Source organism: Myripristis murdjan, chromosome 9, assembly GCF_902150065.1.
Source record: "Myripristis murdjan chromosome 9, fMyrMur1.1, whole genome shotgun sequence".
Classification (NCBI taxonomy): Eukaryota; Metazoa; Chordata; class Actinopteri; order Holocentriformes; family Holocentridae; genus Myripristis; species Myripristis murdjan.
In genome coordinates this window covers 4,284,088-4,297,200 of record NC_043988.1, presented here as the reverse complement: position 1 = coordinate 4,297,200, position 13,113 = coordinate 4,284,088, and the positions used below count along the sequence as shown (strand labels likewise).

Sequence of the window (13,113 nt, the reverse complement as noted above, 5' to 3'; positions counted from 1 at the left end):
CACAGCTGTTTCTGTTTCAGTTAATGACTGCGTTTCACCCTACATATGAAAATGATGATCATTATCATCTGTTTGATATAAATGGTTAATCATACACGTGACTACAATCCTACAAAACTGCTGACTTTGTGCAAGTGTACCTAGAAGAATTGATGCTATTTTGAGGGCAAAGGATGGTCACACCAAATATTGATTTGATGTTGCTTTCTCTTCTGTTCATTCACTTTGCATTTTGTTAATTGATAAAAAATAAATTCTTAACGCTTCTACTTTTGAAAGCATTCTTACTTTGCAGCATTTCTTCACACCTGCCAAAAACTTTTGCACAGTACTGTAGGTATATATCAGACATTATATGTATATCCTATGCGTGTGTGTGTGTGTGTGTGTGTGTGTGTGTGTGTGTGTGTGTGTGAGTGTGTGTGTGTGTGAGGAATAGGTAGCAAAGATTAAAAATGCAGTAAAATTATACATTATATGGAAAAAAGTATTGGGCTTTTTGAGCTGAAGCATTAAGATTTCCCTTCACTAGAACTAAGGGCCTGAGGCCAACCCCAGAAAAACCAGCCCATAGCGTTATCCCTCCTCCAGCAAACTTTACAGTCGGCACAATGCAGTCAGTTCTCCTAGGCCAGCATTCACCAAACCCAGACTCCTCCATCAGACCACCAGATAGAGAAGCGTGATTGGTCGCTCCACAGAACATATTTCTACCAGACTTGGTAGTCTCCAGAGTCCAGTGGTGGCGTCCTATCACATTACTATTCCAGCAGCATACTGGAACTCAGTGAGCTCTTTAGAACAAGCCATTCTTTCACAAATGTTGGTAAAGGCAGAATGCATGGCTAGCTGCTGGGTTTTACACACCTTGCACCTCGCGGCAATGGGACTGAATGAAACACCTGAATTCACTGATTAAGAGGTGTTGCTCAGTACTTTTGTCCATGCAGCCTATTAGGAAACACAGCAGCAACAGCTTGTGGCGTCGTCAAGGTAACATGAAGTCACAGGTAGTGGGCTGTCCTGCCTTTCCTCCTATTTAAGGCCCTTCAAGTCCATACTCACTCAGGTGACCTCACTTCACTCAAGGCTCGGGGCTTCGCGTCTTGAATGAAACGCAGCTTCAGAGACATGGAACAACAAAATTCTCAGCGGGCGCCAATTAATGACGGGTAACCTGTTTCAACGTTGTTGTTTATATCTATCTATCTATCTATCTATCTATATATCTATATCTATATATATCTATATTTATATATATGTGTATATATATATACATGTCTGTGTGTGTGTATGTGTATATATATAAATCTGTTTATTTATTTTGTTACTCATGTTTTCTCTTTTGTGAGACATGTGTCACTGGACAAACCTAACTGTAACGTTATGTAAAAGCTTAGTTACTAACTGATACAGTTTTTAAGTGGTGCCAGCTCAACATGTGATTAATTTGGCATAGACTAAATTACTGGACTGCGAAACCGAACTACATTCAAAAAATCTGGCGTTCCAGAGTTTTCTTATTTATCAGCCAAATGAAAACGCACAAATTCATACCGGAATTTACATTAACCACTCAATGATGCGGCATGATATAATCCACCAAGAAACACTTTTTGAATAAAATAACAACTGTAATTATTGGTTCACAACGCAAGAAGTTACAATCCACCAGCGCGCCGACGGAATAACTCGTTAACTAACAAGTTATTAAAAAAAGAAAAAAAAAATACTCAAATTGTTTCTCTCAAATGTGCTCTGACTTCAAGACTGTCTTCTAACGAAATATAAAAGCTTGCATCTTGTTCTAAGCGGTGCGTAGGTTTGCAAGGAAACAGCAGCGTGACATACGCCTAAGAGAAATTCCAACATCCAGTGCCCGCAGGTGAACAGCTAGTACACACACCTCTTAAAACAGAGCACTCATGCCAGTTTCACCAATTTATTTTGGTACTTTGGACCAGTTATTGTGCAAAATCTGCCCATATTGATCAAAAAGCCCACATTTATCGATAACAAACAATACAAATGAATTAATAAATAGGCTAATAGTGACAATACCGTGGCTCACTGGAATTCTTAAATAAATAATAGTAGGCTAAAAATACTGTGGCTCACTGGAATTCTTAAATCATTAATAGTAACAATACTGTGGCTCAAAACAGGTCTAAAATATGGCATAATAATACAACAACAATGTAAGTGTTCACACCTGCACTAGTACGCAGACATGGCGCGACAGATTATCCTCCAATGCAGCGATAAACCATTTTCCATTTCTGCCCTTAAAATAAACAACAAGTAAAGGGACCGCTCCGATGCCAAAAACAGTGTAACTTGGTAAAGTGAAGCACCAGACTTGACGGTATTTGACGTGTATCCCACCCCTGCGGCTTGTGTGCACACGCAGACAGAGAGAGAGGAGCAGGCAATTCTAAAAGTCAAAGAAATAGTGATAATGTTGCAACGCAACTCCTACATGATGATAATATTGTGATTCTGGGCTACAGCACCGGTATTTTATTGTTACAAAAAGAAAACAAAATATTTTTTCCGACTTTTTTTTCCTCGTAAATTTGTGACTTAATCTCAGAAGTTTCGAGGTTTTTGCTCATACATTTGTGAGTATTTTTTCTCATTAATTTACCACTTTGATTACAGAGAATATCCGATCTCCGATTTTTTTTTTTAGAATAATGGATACAGTATATATATATATATATATATATATATATATATATATATATATATACACTATATTACCAAAAGTATTCGCTCACCTCCCTTTACTCATACTATGAACTGAAGTGCCATCCCATTCCTAACCCATAGAGTTCAATATGATGTCGGTCCACCTTTTGCAGCTATTACAGCTTCAACTCTTCTGGGAAGACTGTCCACAAGGTTGAGGAGAGTGTTTCTAGGAATTTTTGACCATTCTTCCAAAAGCGCATTGGTGAGGTCACACACTGATGTTGGTCGAGAAGGCCTGGCTCTCAGTCTCCGCTCTAATTCATCCCAAAGGTGTTCTATCGGGTTCAGGTCAGGACTCTGTGCAGGCCAGTCAAGTTCATCCACACCAGACTCTGTCATCCATGTCTTTATGGACCTTGCTTTGTGCACTGGTGCACAGTCATGTTGGAAGAGGAAGGGGCCCGCTCCAAACTGTTCCCACAAGGTTGGGAGCATGGAATTGTCCAAAATGTTTTGGTATCCTGAAGCATTCAAAGTTCCTTTCACTGGAACTAAGGGGCCAAGCCCAGCTCCTGAAAAACAACCCCACACCATAATTCCTCCTCCACCAAATTTCACAGTCGGCACAATGCAGTCTGAAATGTACCGTTCTCCTGGCAACCTCCAAACCCAGACTCGTCCATCAGATTGCCAGATGGAAAAGCGTGATTCATCACTCCAGAGAACGCGTCTCCACTGCTCTAGAGGCCAGTGGCGGCGTGCTTTACACCATTGCATCCGACGCTTTGCATTGCACTTGGTGATGTGTGGCTTGGCTGCAGCTGCTCGGCCATGGAAACCCATTCCATGAAGCTCTCTGCGTACTGTACTTGGGCTAATCTGAAGGTCACATGAAGTTTGTAGCTCTGTAGCAATTGACTGTGCAGAAAGTCGGCGACCTCTTTGCACTATGCGCTTCAGCATCCGCTGACCCCTCTCCGTCACTTTACGTGGCCTACCACTTCGTGGCTGAGTTGCTGTTGTTCCCAAACGCTTCCATTTTGTTATAATAGAGCTGACAGTTGACTGTGGAATATTTAGGAGCGAGGAAATTTCACGACTGGATTTGTTGCACAGGTGGCATCCTATGACAGTTCCACGCTGGAATTCACTGAGCTCCTGAGAGCGGCCCATTCTTTCACAAATGTCTTGTTTCACAGTCTGCATGCCTGAGTGCTTGATTTTATACACCTGTGGCCAGGCCAAGTGATTAGGACACCTGATTCTGATCATTTGAATGGGTGAGCGAATACTTTTGGTAATATAGTGTATATATATATATATATATATATATATGTCATTTTTAATGTATTTCAAAACCTGCCCAGTGGCAAACCAGCTCAACTCCTGTCCAAGCTACCAAGCTCATTGTCCCTCTCTTGTAGCAACAGAAAGCGAGAGGACATCCTGGAAAGTGCACAGTATTTTATGGGTGTGGCCCTGCTGGCGGCTCAGAGGAGCAGGGACCCAAGCACGCAGGTAAACACATAGATAAACATACACAGCCATTCATTCGCACATCACACATCCAATTTTTTTTCCTGCAGGTCATAGCATTTTTGGAAAGTCTACTTGAAATGAGGAAAGCTGAGGAATTTAATAAATTCTTAGTAATGGAATATCATGAAATTTTGTCAGCCTCAATTTAAATTGAGCAGTGTGAAAGGGGAATGCTGAGAAATAGAAAAATGAGCATATGACTGTGTGAGCTTTATAAAGACTCCCTTTGATAGTGTTTTGCTGTTGTAAAATCGTAAAATTATGGCTCCATCTACTTCCATTGGATCAGAGATGGCTAGTGTTTTAGAATATGAGTTTGCCATGAAAGCTTGTGAGTGAAGCTTTCTCTGGGACTGAAGCACGCGGTGAGCACTTGATACCCACAAATGTATTATGAGTGAAGTATCCCTTTAAGACTGTACTTTTTTTGTCAGACATTTAGTTAGGGTGTGTGTTAGGGTGAGTGTTTGCATACATGTCTCAATAATGTACAAGCTTACTTTACAGTCGTAGGAAATGTGCTCTATAAATAAAATTTGATTTGATTTGTGCTAGGCCAGCCATTAACTTGGTAGAATGTGAATCTGGTGTGTCCACAGAATTGAGTGGACTTCTGTGATCTGTCTGTGGAGGAAATGTATGTGAGGTTTAACATCCCCTACTTGATCATATTTATTTCCACATCCATCCCACAAATGTGTGAAAAGTTCCCCAAAGTGTCCAAGTGAGCCTAATTACCAAGGTTTTGCAACATTTAGGATTTAGCCTTTTTGGAGAAATTAGCACTTTGTGCTTTTGCCCTGCTGATTTTGTGGCTACATTTATTATTGTTCTTAGCCTCCTACTCTAAAAATAACTGGATCTCATAATTTGTATAAGAACCACATTAACCAACCTTGGCAAACAGCTTCAAGAATTCACCTGTTAGTCAGTAAAAAATTACACAGGTTGACCAGACACTGGCGCTGTAGCAGCTCTTTCTCAGCTTTCTCTCATATAGAATTTTGTCAAACCTCTACAAATTTGTCCACTGTCCCAAACTTGGCACATGGGATATCTGACCTGGTCTAAAAACAAGTTAACAGTGTGTCTTTCATCCCATTCAGTTGAGATATTGAACACTGCAGTATTAAGTTGATCTGGCCAATCAGCAGTGCTCTGTGCTTGGATCCCATCAGCTGCTGCTTACAGCTGTCATTCTGTAATTCATACCAGCAGAGAAAATAGATTATGGCCAAACTGATGGCTCCTAGCAACTTGACACACGCTGACTGTTATGTGCCCTGTTATGTGTTTAAAAGTTAATGGGTAGACAAAACTGTCCAATTGTCAAACAGGTTGGAGCCTGTATAGTGAACGAGGAGAAGAAGATTGTTGGTGTGGGTTACAATGGTATGCCCAATGGTTGTGGTGATGACACGCTGCCATGGCGCCGATCAGGTGATAGCCCTGTGGAGACAAAGTACTTTTATGGTAAGCACACACACACATACACACACACACACACACACACAAAGCCTTCTTGATCTTTTTCACAGGAAAAAAGACAGCCAGTATCAGTTCTCTATAAAATCTGTTTTGGTGCCAGAGAGCAGCTCGCACTGGGGAGGCCTGAGAACCAGTGTCACTTTGTGACTTTGATGATGCCTGTGGCCACTATTTGTTTTCTCTAGCTTCATTTTATATTCAGTTGTCTAAAACACACACACACACACACACACACACACACACACACACACACACACATATATCAGTGTCTTCTTCAACAAAAAAAAAGAGGTTGGAAACTTCTAAGGACCTATTACTACACAGAAAAATAACAGAACATCAATATTCTATGTGCCTCTCTTTTTTCTTATTTAGCAAAAGTGTCTATTAATGAAGAGACGTTTCATCAAAAAATCATATTTGAAAATGAAGGGATTTTGATTATATGATGTGAAATCTCTAGTACCCCAGCATCATTTGCAAAATGGTTTGTTGCAATGTAAATGTGGGAAAAACTAATTTTTGAACAGTAGTGGATTTAAACAGTAGTCAGTACTGTTACCCAAAACCTGTCCAGCCTGTCCAGCCATCAGTTTAAAAGGAATATGAGGGACAGAGACAGAGTGAGATTACAGTAACAACAGGTAAATGCCATAGCCTGTGTTGATTTGAAAATGCTGCCAAACCCAAAGAAGGCATCATGACATATTTGAAACTAGAGCCTCACAGGCTCAACAGCGCATTGTGTAATGCACTGTGTTATTATAGCCAGCATGATACTAGGATGTGTCAGAAACAAACACACTGGTGGACACAAATGCAGGCAGGCAATCCAGGTCAAGAATCCAGAGTGGCAAACAGACAGGTGGAGGTACCAAAACAACAGGCAGAAAGGGTCAAACCAGGCAGACTATCTCTCGGGTGAAGGCACATGGAACAAGGACGAAACTCGGAAAACTTGGAACAAGGGGACATAAGACTTTCAAAATAAAACAGGAAATGAACCAAAACAACATAAAACACAGATCCTGACAGGATGCAGTCATTCACACTTTTTCCTGGGTTGTATTATGTTGACAGTATGTGTTTTTTTCCCAGTATAAGACAAATGGCAGTAAATGTATGTATATGTATCTTGAACTGCATCAGTGTCTTAGTGAATTAAATGAAGATAGGGTGTTGGTGATTTTGTTGAATGAGTATTATTGCACTGACTGGAGCTTTCCTGCCCCTGCTCCCACAGTGTGTCACGCAGAGCTGAATGCCATTATGAATAAGAACAGTGCTGACTTGAAGGGCTGCACAATCTATGTGACTTTGTTCCCCTGCAACAAATGTTCAAAGCTCCTCATCCAGGCAGGTGCGTGTGGAAAGTACACACACACACACACACACACACACACTTACTTTATAGTCTAATGTCTGTAGGGTTCCACTGACAGATTTTGGAAGGGCTTATGTTTTTGAATTCAACATGAAGATAGCAGATGCTTTGCATGGAAGTTTGATATAGGTCAACTAAACTGAAGTTTGGTAGGGCGCTGGGTTGTTTAGTTCACACATGGTGGTAAAACAACCTCATTAGTTCCTTTGTGATCTGCTGAACTGCTAATCTAGAATACTGTATTTCAGCGTTCCCCATTCACTTCCACAGTGCAACAAAACAGCTTCCAAAATCACATTTTTAATACATAAACAAACACAAACAAAGCAGATTATGCAAATATAAAAATCAATTCCTGGGATCGATATTTTGAGGAAATTAAACAGCTGGTTTCTTGTTATTTTCTTAGTTTACTAGGAAAGTGTATTTTAGCCAAATCTCAAGTTTACCTGAATATATGAAATGGATTTGGGCTGTTTTAATTGTTTTTTTATTCATTGGCAGTGGGTCTGATCTTTCATATTATCAATAATCATTTTCATTCTGTATCTTGGACATTTACTCAATGAAGACGTGTTTGTTTCTGTACTTGCAGTGGGCAAATGAGATGTGGCTCTGTGCTGACAGCTTATATGTGTTAGACATTTAGTTATGTTGGGGAGGGCGCTGATGCAGGATGAACTTTATATGTTAGACCTACTGAGTTTGCTAAAGGCAAATCATTGCCACACTTGAGTTAAAAAAAAAAAAAGATGTAAATGCACAAACATGACTCACTGCATGCACAGCACGATAGTGTTTTCTATCAACATTAACCGTTTCATTGGGAAAAATGGGAATGCCTCAGAGATTTCCCAGCTGGAATATGAAGAATAAGTGGGTTACATGCACATTCATCACAGAGTTGGTGAATATGCAGATTTTGCAGAGAATGTGTATAATCTTTACTGATACTATTACAGTATCTTACAATCTAATCTGGCAAGTAGCATGACTCTACTGATAGGACATCTAATAATATTTCTTCTTTTCTTCTGCCTTTTTGCTGCCTTCATCCCGTCATCATTCCTCACTCTCTGTCCAGGCATTAAGAAGGTCATCTATTTATCTGATAAGTACCATAACGGTGAAGAGACAGTTGCTTCCAGAAGGATGCTGGACTTGGCAGGCATACCATACGAGTAAGTAATACCCTCTCTGTCTCTCACACACATAAAAAACAAACAAAACAAAAAAACAAAACTGGCTGTACCTCACCTCAAAACTCCCCTGATGTGTTTTGTTTCCTCAACCTGCCCTGTCTCTTTCTACTCTACTGCACTCTACTCTAGTTAGCGAATTTCCCCAAAATGAGAAGAGACCTGCTCCATCCAGGTGTTTGTGGTGTAGGTGCTTTACCTCGCTCCACGGGAATAAATGTATGGAGACAACAAAAATAAATAAGAAATACATTATAGAGAGGAGAGAACACTAGACATATGGACGTTGTTTGTTTTTTAATGAATCAACCTGCCATGTTCTGATGTGTACCATCGGGTTCTGGTTGACTTTGACTTTGGGGTTTTCACACGCCTCTGAAAGACATGTGACAGCCCCACAGAACCGGTAGAGAAGAATGTGGTGAGACGAGCCAGTGGATAAGATAAGATAAGATAAGATACCTGCAGTATCTAGGTAAACAAAACCAAAAGTAATCATGTGACCTCAAATTAAGGAAGCAGAGTTCACATTATGGATTCCATCTTGGACTCAAGGAGACAGTGGTGAACAAACCAGAGACAAAACACTTTGTCATGCCACGTAAATGAATCATATTACTAAAGTAATCAGTCTTGTGTCTTAATTAAAATAGATCAGATTTGGACATTGTTACATGTTAATTTAAGTCGCTGTGAGATACAAAACAAGCTCACAAATTTAACCTAATGGTGGATCTGAGCCTGTGAGAAACAGTTTTGTCAGAATGAAGGCTGTGGGGTAAAACATGCCAGTGACGCTGGGGCAAGTTGAGCCTGTGGCTCAATTTACCCCCAAAGTTTACAGTTTTTTTCAATTGCTTACACACATTTTCAAAGCTCTGTGTCTTTTTCTCAAAACTTTACACACAAATCCAACTACTGCTAACACAAAATGCAAAAAGCGCCCTATCTACTGCAAAATGAAACACAGTATTCAAAATATCGTAAACACATCTCAAAAGCAAGCATTTGTCTCACATCACAAACACATCTCCCATTGTGTCACATACTTGTGTATATCATTTACACACTGTCGCTCTAAATCTAAAGCTCTTTTGTTTATATGGATTTTCATGATATATTGCCATATAATAGTGAAAATCCAGTAGCATGCAAATACAAGTCAACACAAGCAATAATGGAACCAAAAATATTAAATTTTCTGAATAAATCAGTTGCTGTTGTGGATGCAGCATTGTACAGCATATAATCAAAAATCAAAGCAAAGTACACCAACCATCAAATATGGAGGAAAGTGTGAGTGTGTGTTTGTGTCTGTGTGTGTGTGTGTGTGTGTGTGTGTGTGTGTGTGTGTGTGTAACTGCCGGTTCGGGATGAAGCACTCAGTTCAGACAGACGGTACCCCACATCTTGACCAATCACGTGCGGCTTTCGCAGAAAAAATAACCGGCTCCTGAAAAAAACAAACAAAAATAAAAACAGCTCCCAATCAGGAGCCGGCTCCCGACGTTCACTTCAAAGAGCCGGCTCTTTCGTTCGCGAAAGACCCATCACTGTTCCAAAGCGTCCTCCACGAACCTGGACTCCTCGTCCTCTGCGTCTTCCTCTGACTCCCCTGGCTCTCTCTGCATTGTTGTTTGACAGATAGTTTGACCTTTGACCTATTTATAGGCCTATGTCAAGGAGTGATTGGTTGGTGTTCAGTAAAGCAATTATTGTTTACATATATGAGGACAGAGTCCGAGGCACTGATGAATAAGTGTGGCATTTTGACTGGTTGTGTTTGAAATGGGAAATCAAGTTACTTCCTGATAGATTTTTGTGTGTTAGCTAGAGAATTGTGTGCACTGATTGGCAAAAAGTGAATAGCTAAATTGAAAACTGTGTCAAGGCTGAGAATTAGTTTATGGTTTTGCTGATTTGAGGTGAAGTTGTGAGGTTTGAGTGAAAGAGTTTAGAAATAGTGTGATATATAAAGGTTTTGTGTGTAAGCAATTGAAAAAAACTGTAAATAGGCTACATATGTACATAGTAACCTGTGTATAAGATGGACAGAATCACACTGAAGAGGTACAGCAACAAACAAGAGAGGACTTTTCTAGACTTGCATTTGAGTCAGCAAGCAAGACCAGCATTTCCTGGAAATTCCTGGAAACTGGAGCAAGCCAAAAAGAGCATATTAGTTCTTTTTAAATAAGTCCTTTTTATATTACACAGTCACAGCCTTAGGTAATGATTTGCCACCATTTATCTTGCCAAACGAGAAACATATCAAAACTATGCTTTTAACTGGTTAGACTGTCCCAGTGAAGCTGGCATTATTGCTGCCTGTAGGCCTGCACACACGTTATCTTAAGTGGATACCTGGATTAAATCTAGAGGTAATTTGTCCACTGTGGATACCTTGAGCTAGGAGCAGCTGCCTGCGTCCTCTCCTTTCCAGCAGCTCTTCCAGCAGCAGCACCTAAAGCCTGGAGGTTTTCTTTCAAATAGATAAAGATGAACATGGTGTGACGCTGCAGAATCTAATTGTTTTGTCTCTTCTACCAGAAAATGCCAGTGTGCATCACGTAGCAGGGAGTGACTGTTTTTAAAGGGAATGACAGAAGCTGATTTGATTTTTCATAATGTTATAATGTGTTCTTCCTGCTGTGGCATTAACTCCTGTGCCGACCCACTCTCCTCACATAAAGCTTAGGATAGAGCTTATAACGCCGGTGTTGAAAACTGCAAGAATAAGTTGGACAGACGCCAGAAGATATCACCAGGTTTTAACGCTTCACCATGAAAGTACAGCCCAATATGTGGTAGAATGTGTACAGTGTAGCCGATAGATACTAGAAGAGAGAACAAAACAAGACCTATAATATAACACTTGTAATACAAAGCTTTTGTTCTTGGCGAGTTGAAAAAGCCTGTCAAACAGCTTTGTTCCAGAGCTGGAAGGCCCTGGAGGAAGAGGGAGGGATGACACATATGTATAAGAGAAATATGTTGATACCTGCAACTTTCCACCTTGTTAAAAATTACTACTAAAACAACCATACAGGTGATTTTGAATGTTTGGCACATTTTACTCACTACAATTAACTCACATTTTACATCAAAACAAACCAGTTTGCAAAACATGCATGGGTGCTAAAGATTTCACCACGTTCATAAATTTGAATTTTTGGTTGAAACAGCCACTTTATAATGTTCTACTCTTGTGGCTAACAAAGTCATCAACATGAATAAACAGAGCTGGTAATTGGCTGTGGAAAACAAATGTTTCCCTGGGGACTATTTTCCCTAGCGGAGGGACTGTTTCACTGTGCCCAATTTCAAGTCATCAAAACACAGCAGTGCTGCAGCTTTTAGGAAAACTAATGTGGACGATTTTGTTACAGCAATGAAATACTGCTGTGAAGAAAGTTTGAAATCTTTGAAAGTTTCATATCGTTTTCATTTTCATATCGTACTGGAATGAATGGCTGGATTAAAGCGAGGAAAAATGATATCAGAGTTGTAAAATACCACTGCTTGCTTTGGGAAAGGATTAGCAGAAATGTGAAGTATAGTAGAGTACAGTATAGTAGATATTAAGCTAAACATGCAAAATCACTGGCATGGTTCTTTAATAGACATCAATGAAAATGACTTTTGTCCTAAACTAGGTTTTCACTGTGTTGTTGTTTCTGTGTGTGCTCATATCTGTGCATCTCATGAGTGTTGTTGTTTTCTTTTTTTTTTTCTTGTGTGTTGGCAGGCAGCTCAAGCCCAAGGAGCCTCGGCTTGTCATTGACTTCAGTTCCAATTGAAAATGAAATCTGCTCAACCTGGGGAGCCAGTGAATGAGGAGGAAAGGCATGGGAGGGGAGAAAAAGTTTTTATATCCAGGATGTTCAAGAGCATTTAATTTGATGCTTCTCCCTCTGTGGCTCAGTGTGGGAAAAGGGTCTATCTTTCTGTTTTCATCTGTTTCTTGTACTCCCTTAGTCTTAGAAATGTACAAGGACTCTCAATACATTGACTTGACTGGAAAGTTGTTTGTGTCCATAGTTCCAAAGACAACAAAAAAGATTTGACTTTTAAACTTTTTGAGGAAGGAACTCATTGTCTCGTGGCTTTCTACACAACACATCATGAATCTGACATGGTCTTTTCTTAGGACCTTTTTCCAAAACAAATTTAAGAAAGAAACTTAGGAAGATATTGGTGGATAAGTCGCAGTGTTCTCTGCTGCTGGATAAATAAAGAGGTTTAATCCCACATGAGCTCTTTAATCTCCGATCCTTTATAACTATGGATCATCTTATGTATTTATGAGAGTCTTTGTACATTTTGATATAAGTTATATGGGCTTTAGGTTTCAGAACTTTGGAAAATAATACGTTTTAATTGTATTTTCAGTCTCATCATTGAGTTCAGGTGTGAGTAGGCTTCTGTGATGAAAGATAGTTTCTACACCTGTTTTAACCAGGTTTGGGGGGGTTATAGTGGCTTTGTACTCTACATAGGTAATATGAGTCAGATCAGAGTTCAATTTAGCTTTATATTCATCTTAATGCAGTTAAAAGTGGGAACAGGCAATTTAAAGTAACTTTCTGTATGCATAAGTCCAAGCAATTGTATACAAGTGGAATACACACACAGCTCTTGATTCAGAAGCAAGAGTGTGTGAGTGCAACGAGCCACCAGAGACGGATGTTTTTGAAAACACACCTTGTTTTTTTCCATTTTGGCTCTCTGATCACAGGAAATTTTTGTTTTTGAAACTTTTGGAAAACACTCCCAAAGGTGGAATTTTTTTTTTTGAAAATGGCGTTT

General features: G+C 39.7%; 1 protein-coding gene across 1 annotated transcript; it reads left to right on the top strand.

Moving 5' to 3' along the window:
* The first annotated feature begins 1,094 nt into the window (after positions 1 to 1,094).
* LOC115365684 (deoxycytidylate deaminase-like) lies at positions 1,095 to 12,214 on the top strand. Its single transcript, XM_030060806.1, has 6 exons — positions 1,095 to 1,172; positions 4,119 to 4,212; positions 5,571 to 5,706; positions 6,965 to 7,081; positions 8,190 to 8,286; positions 12,053 to 12,214. Exons 1-6 carry the CDS (start codon positions 1,111 to 1,113, stop codon positions 12,102 to 12,104), a joined length of 558 nt encoding a protein of 185 aa, XP_029916666.1. The 5' UTR covers positions 1,095 to 1,110; the 3' UTR covers positions 12,105 to 12,214.
* The last annotated feature ends 899 nt before the right edge of the window (positions 12,215 to 13,113 follow it).

What these genes read in the sequence shown, in the direction of transcription:
- LOC115365684 (XM_030060806.1), top strand. Translation starts at nt 1,111, where the DNA reads ATGAAACGCAGCTTCAGAGACATGGAACAACAAAATTCTCAGCGGGCG. An exon ending in CGGGCGCCAATTAATGACGG is followed by an intron (nt 1,173 to 4,118) that starts GTAACCTGTTTC and finishes CCTCTCTTGTAG; the next exon opens with CAACAGAAAGCGAGAGGACA. An exon ending in TTGGCAGGCATACCATACGA is followed by an intron (nt 8,287 to 12,052) that starts GTAAGTAATACC and finishes GTGTGTTGGCAG; the next exon opens with GCAGCTCAAGCCCAAGGAGC.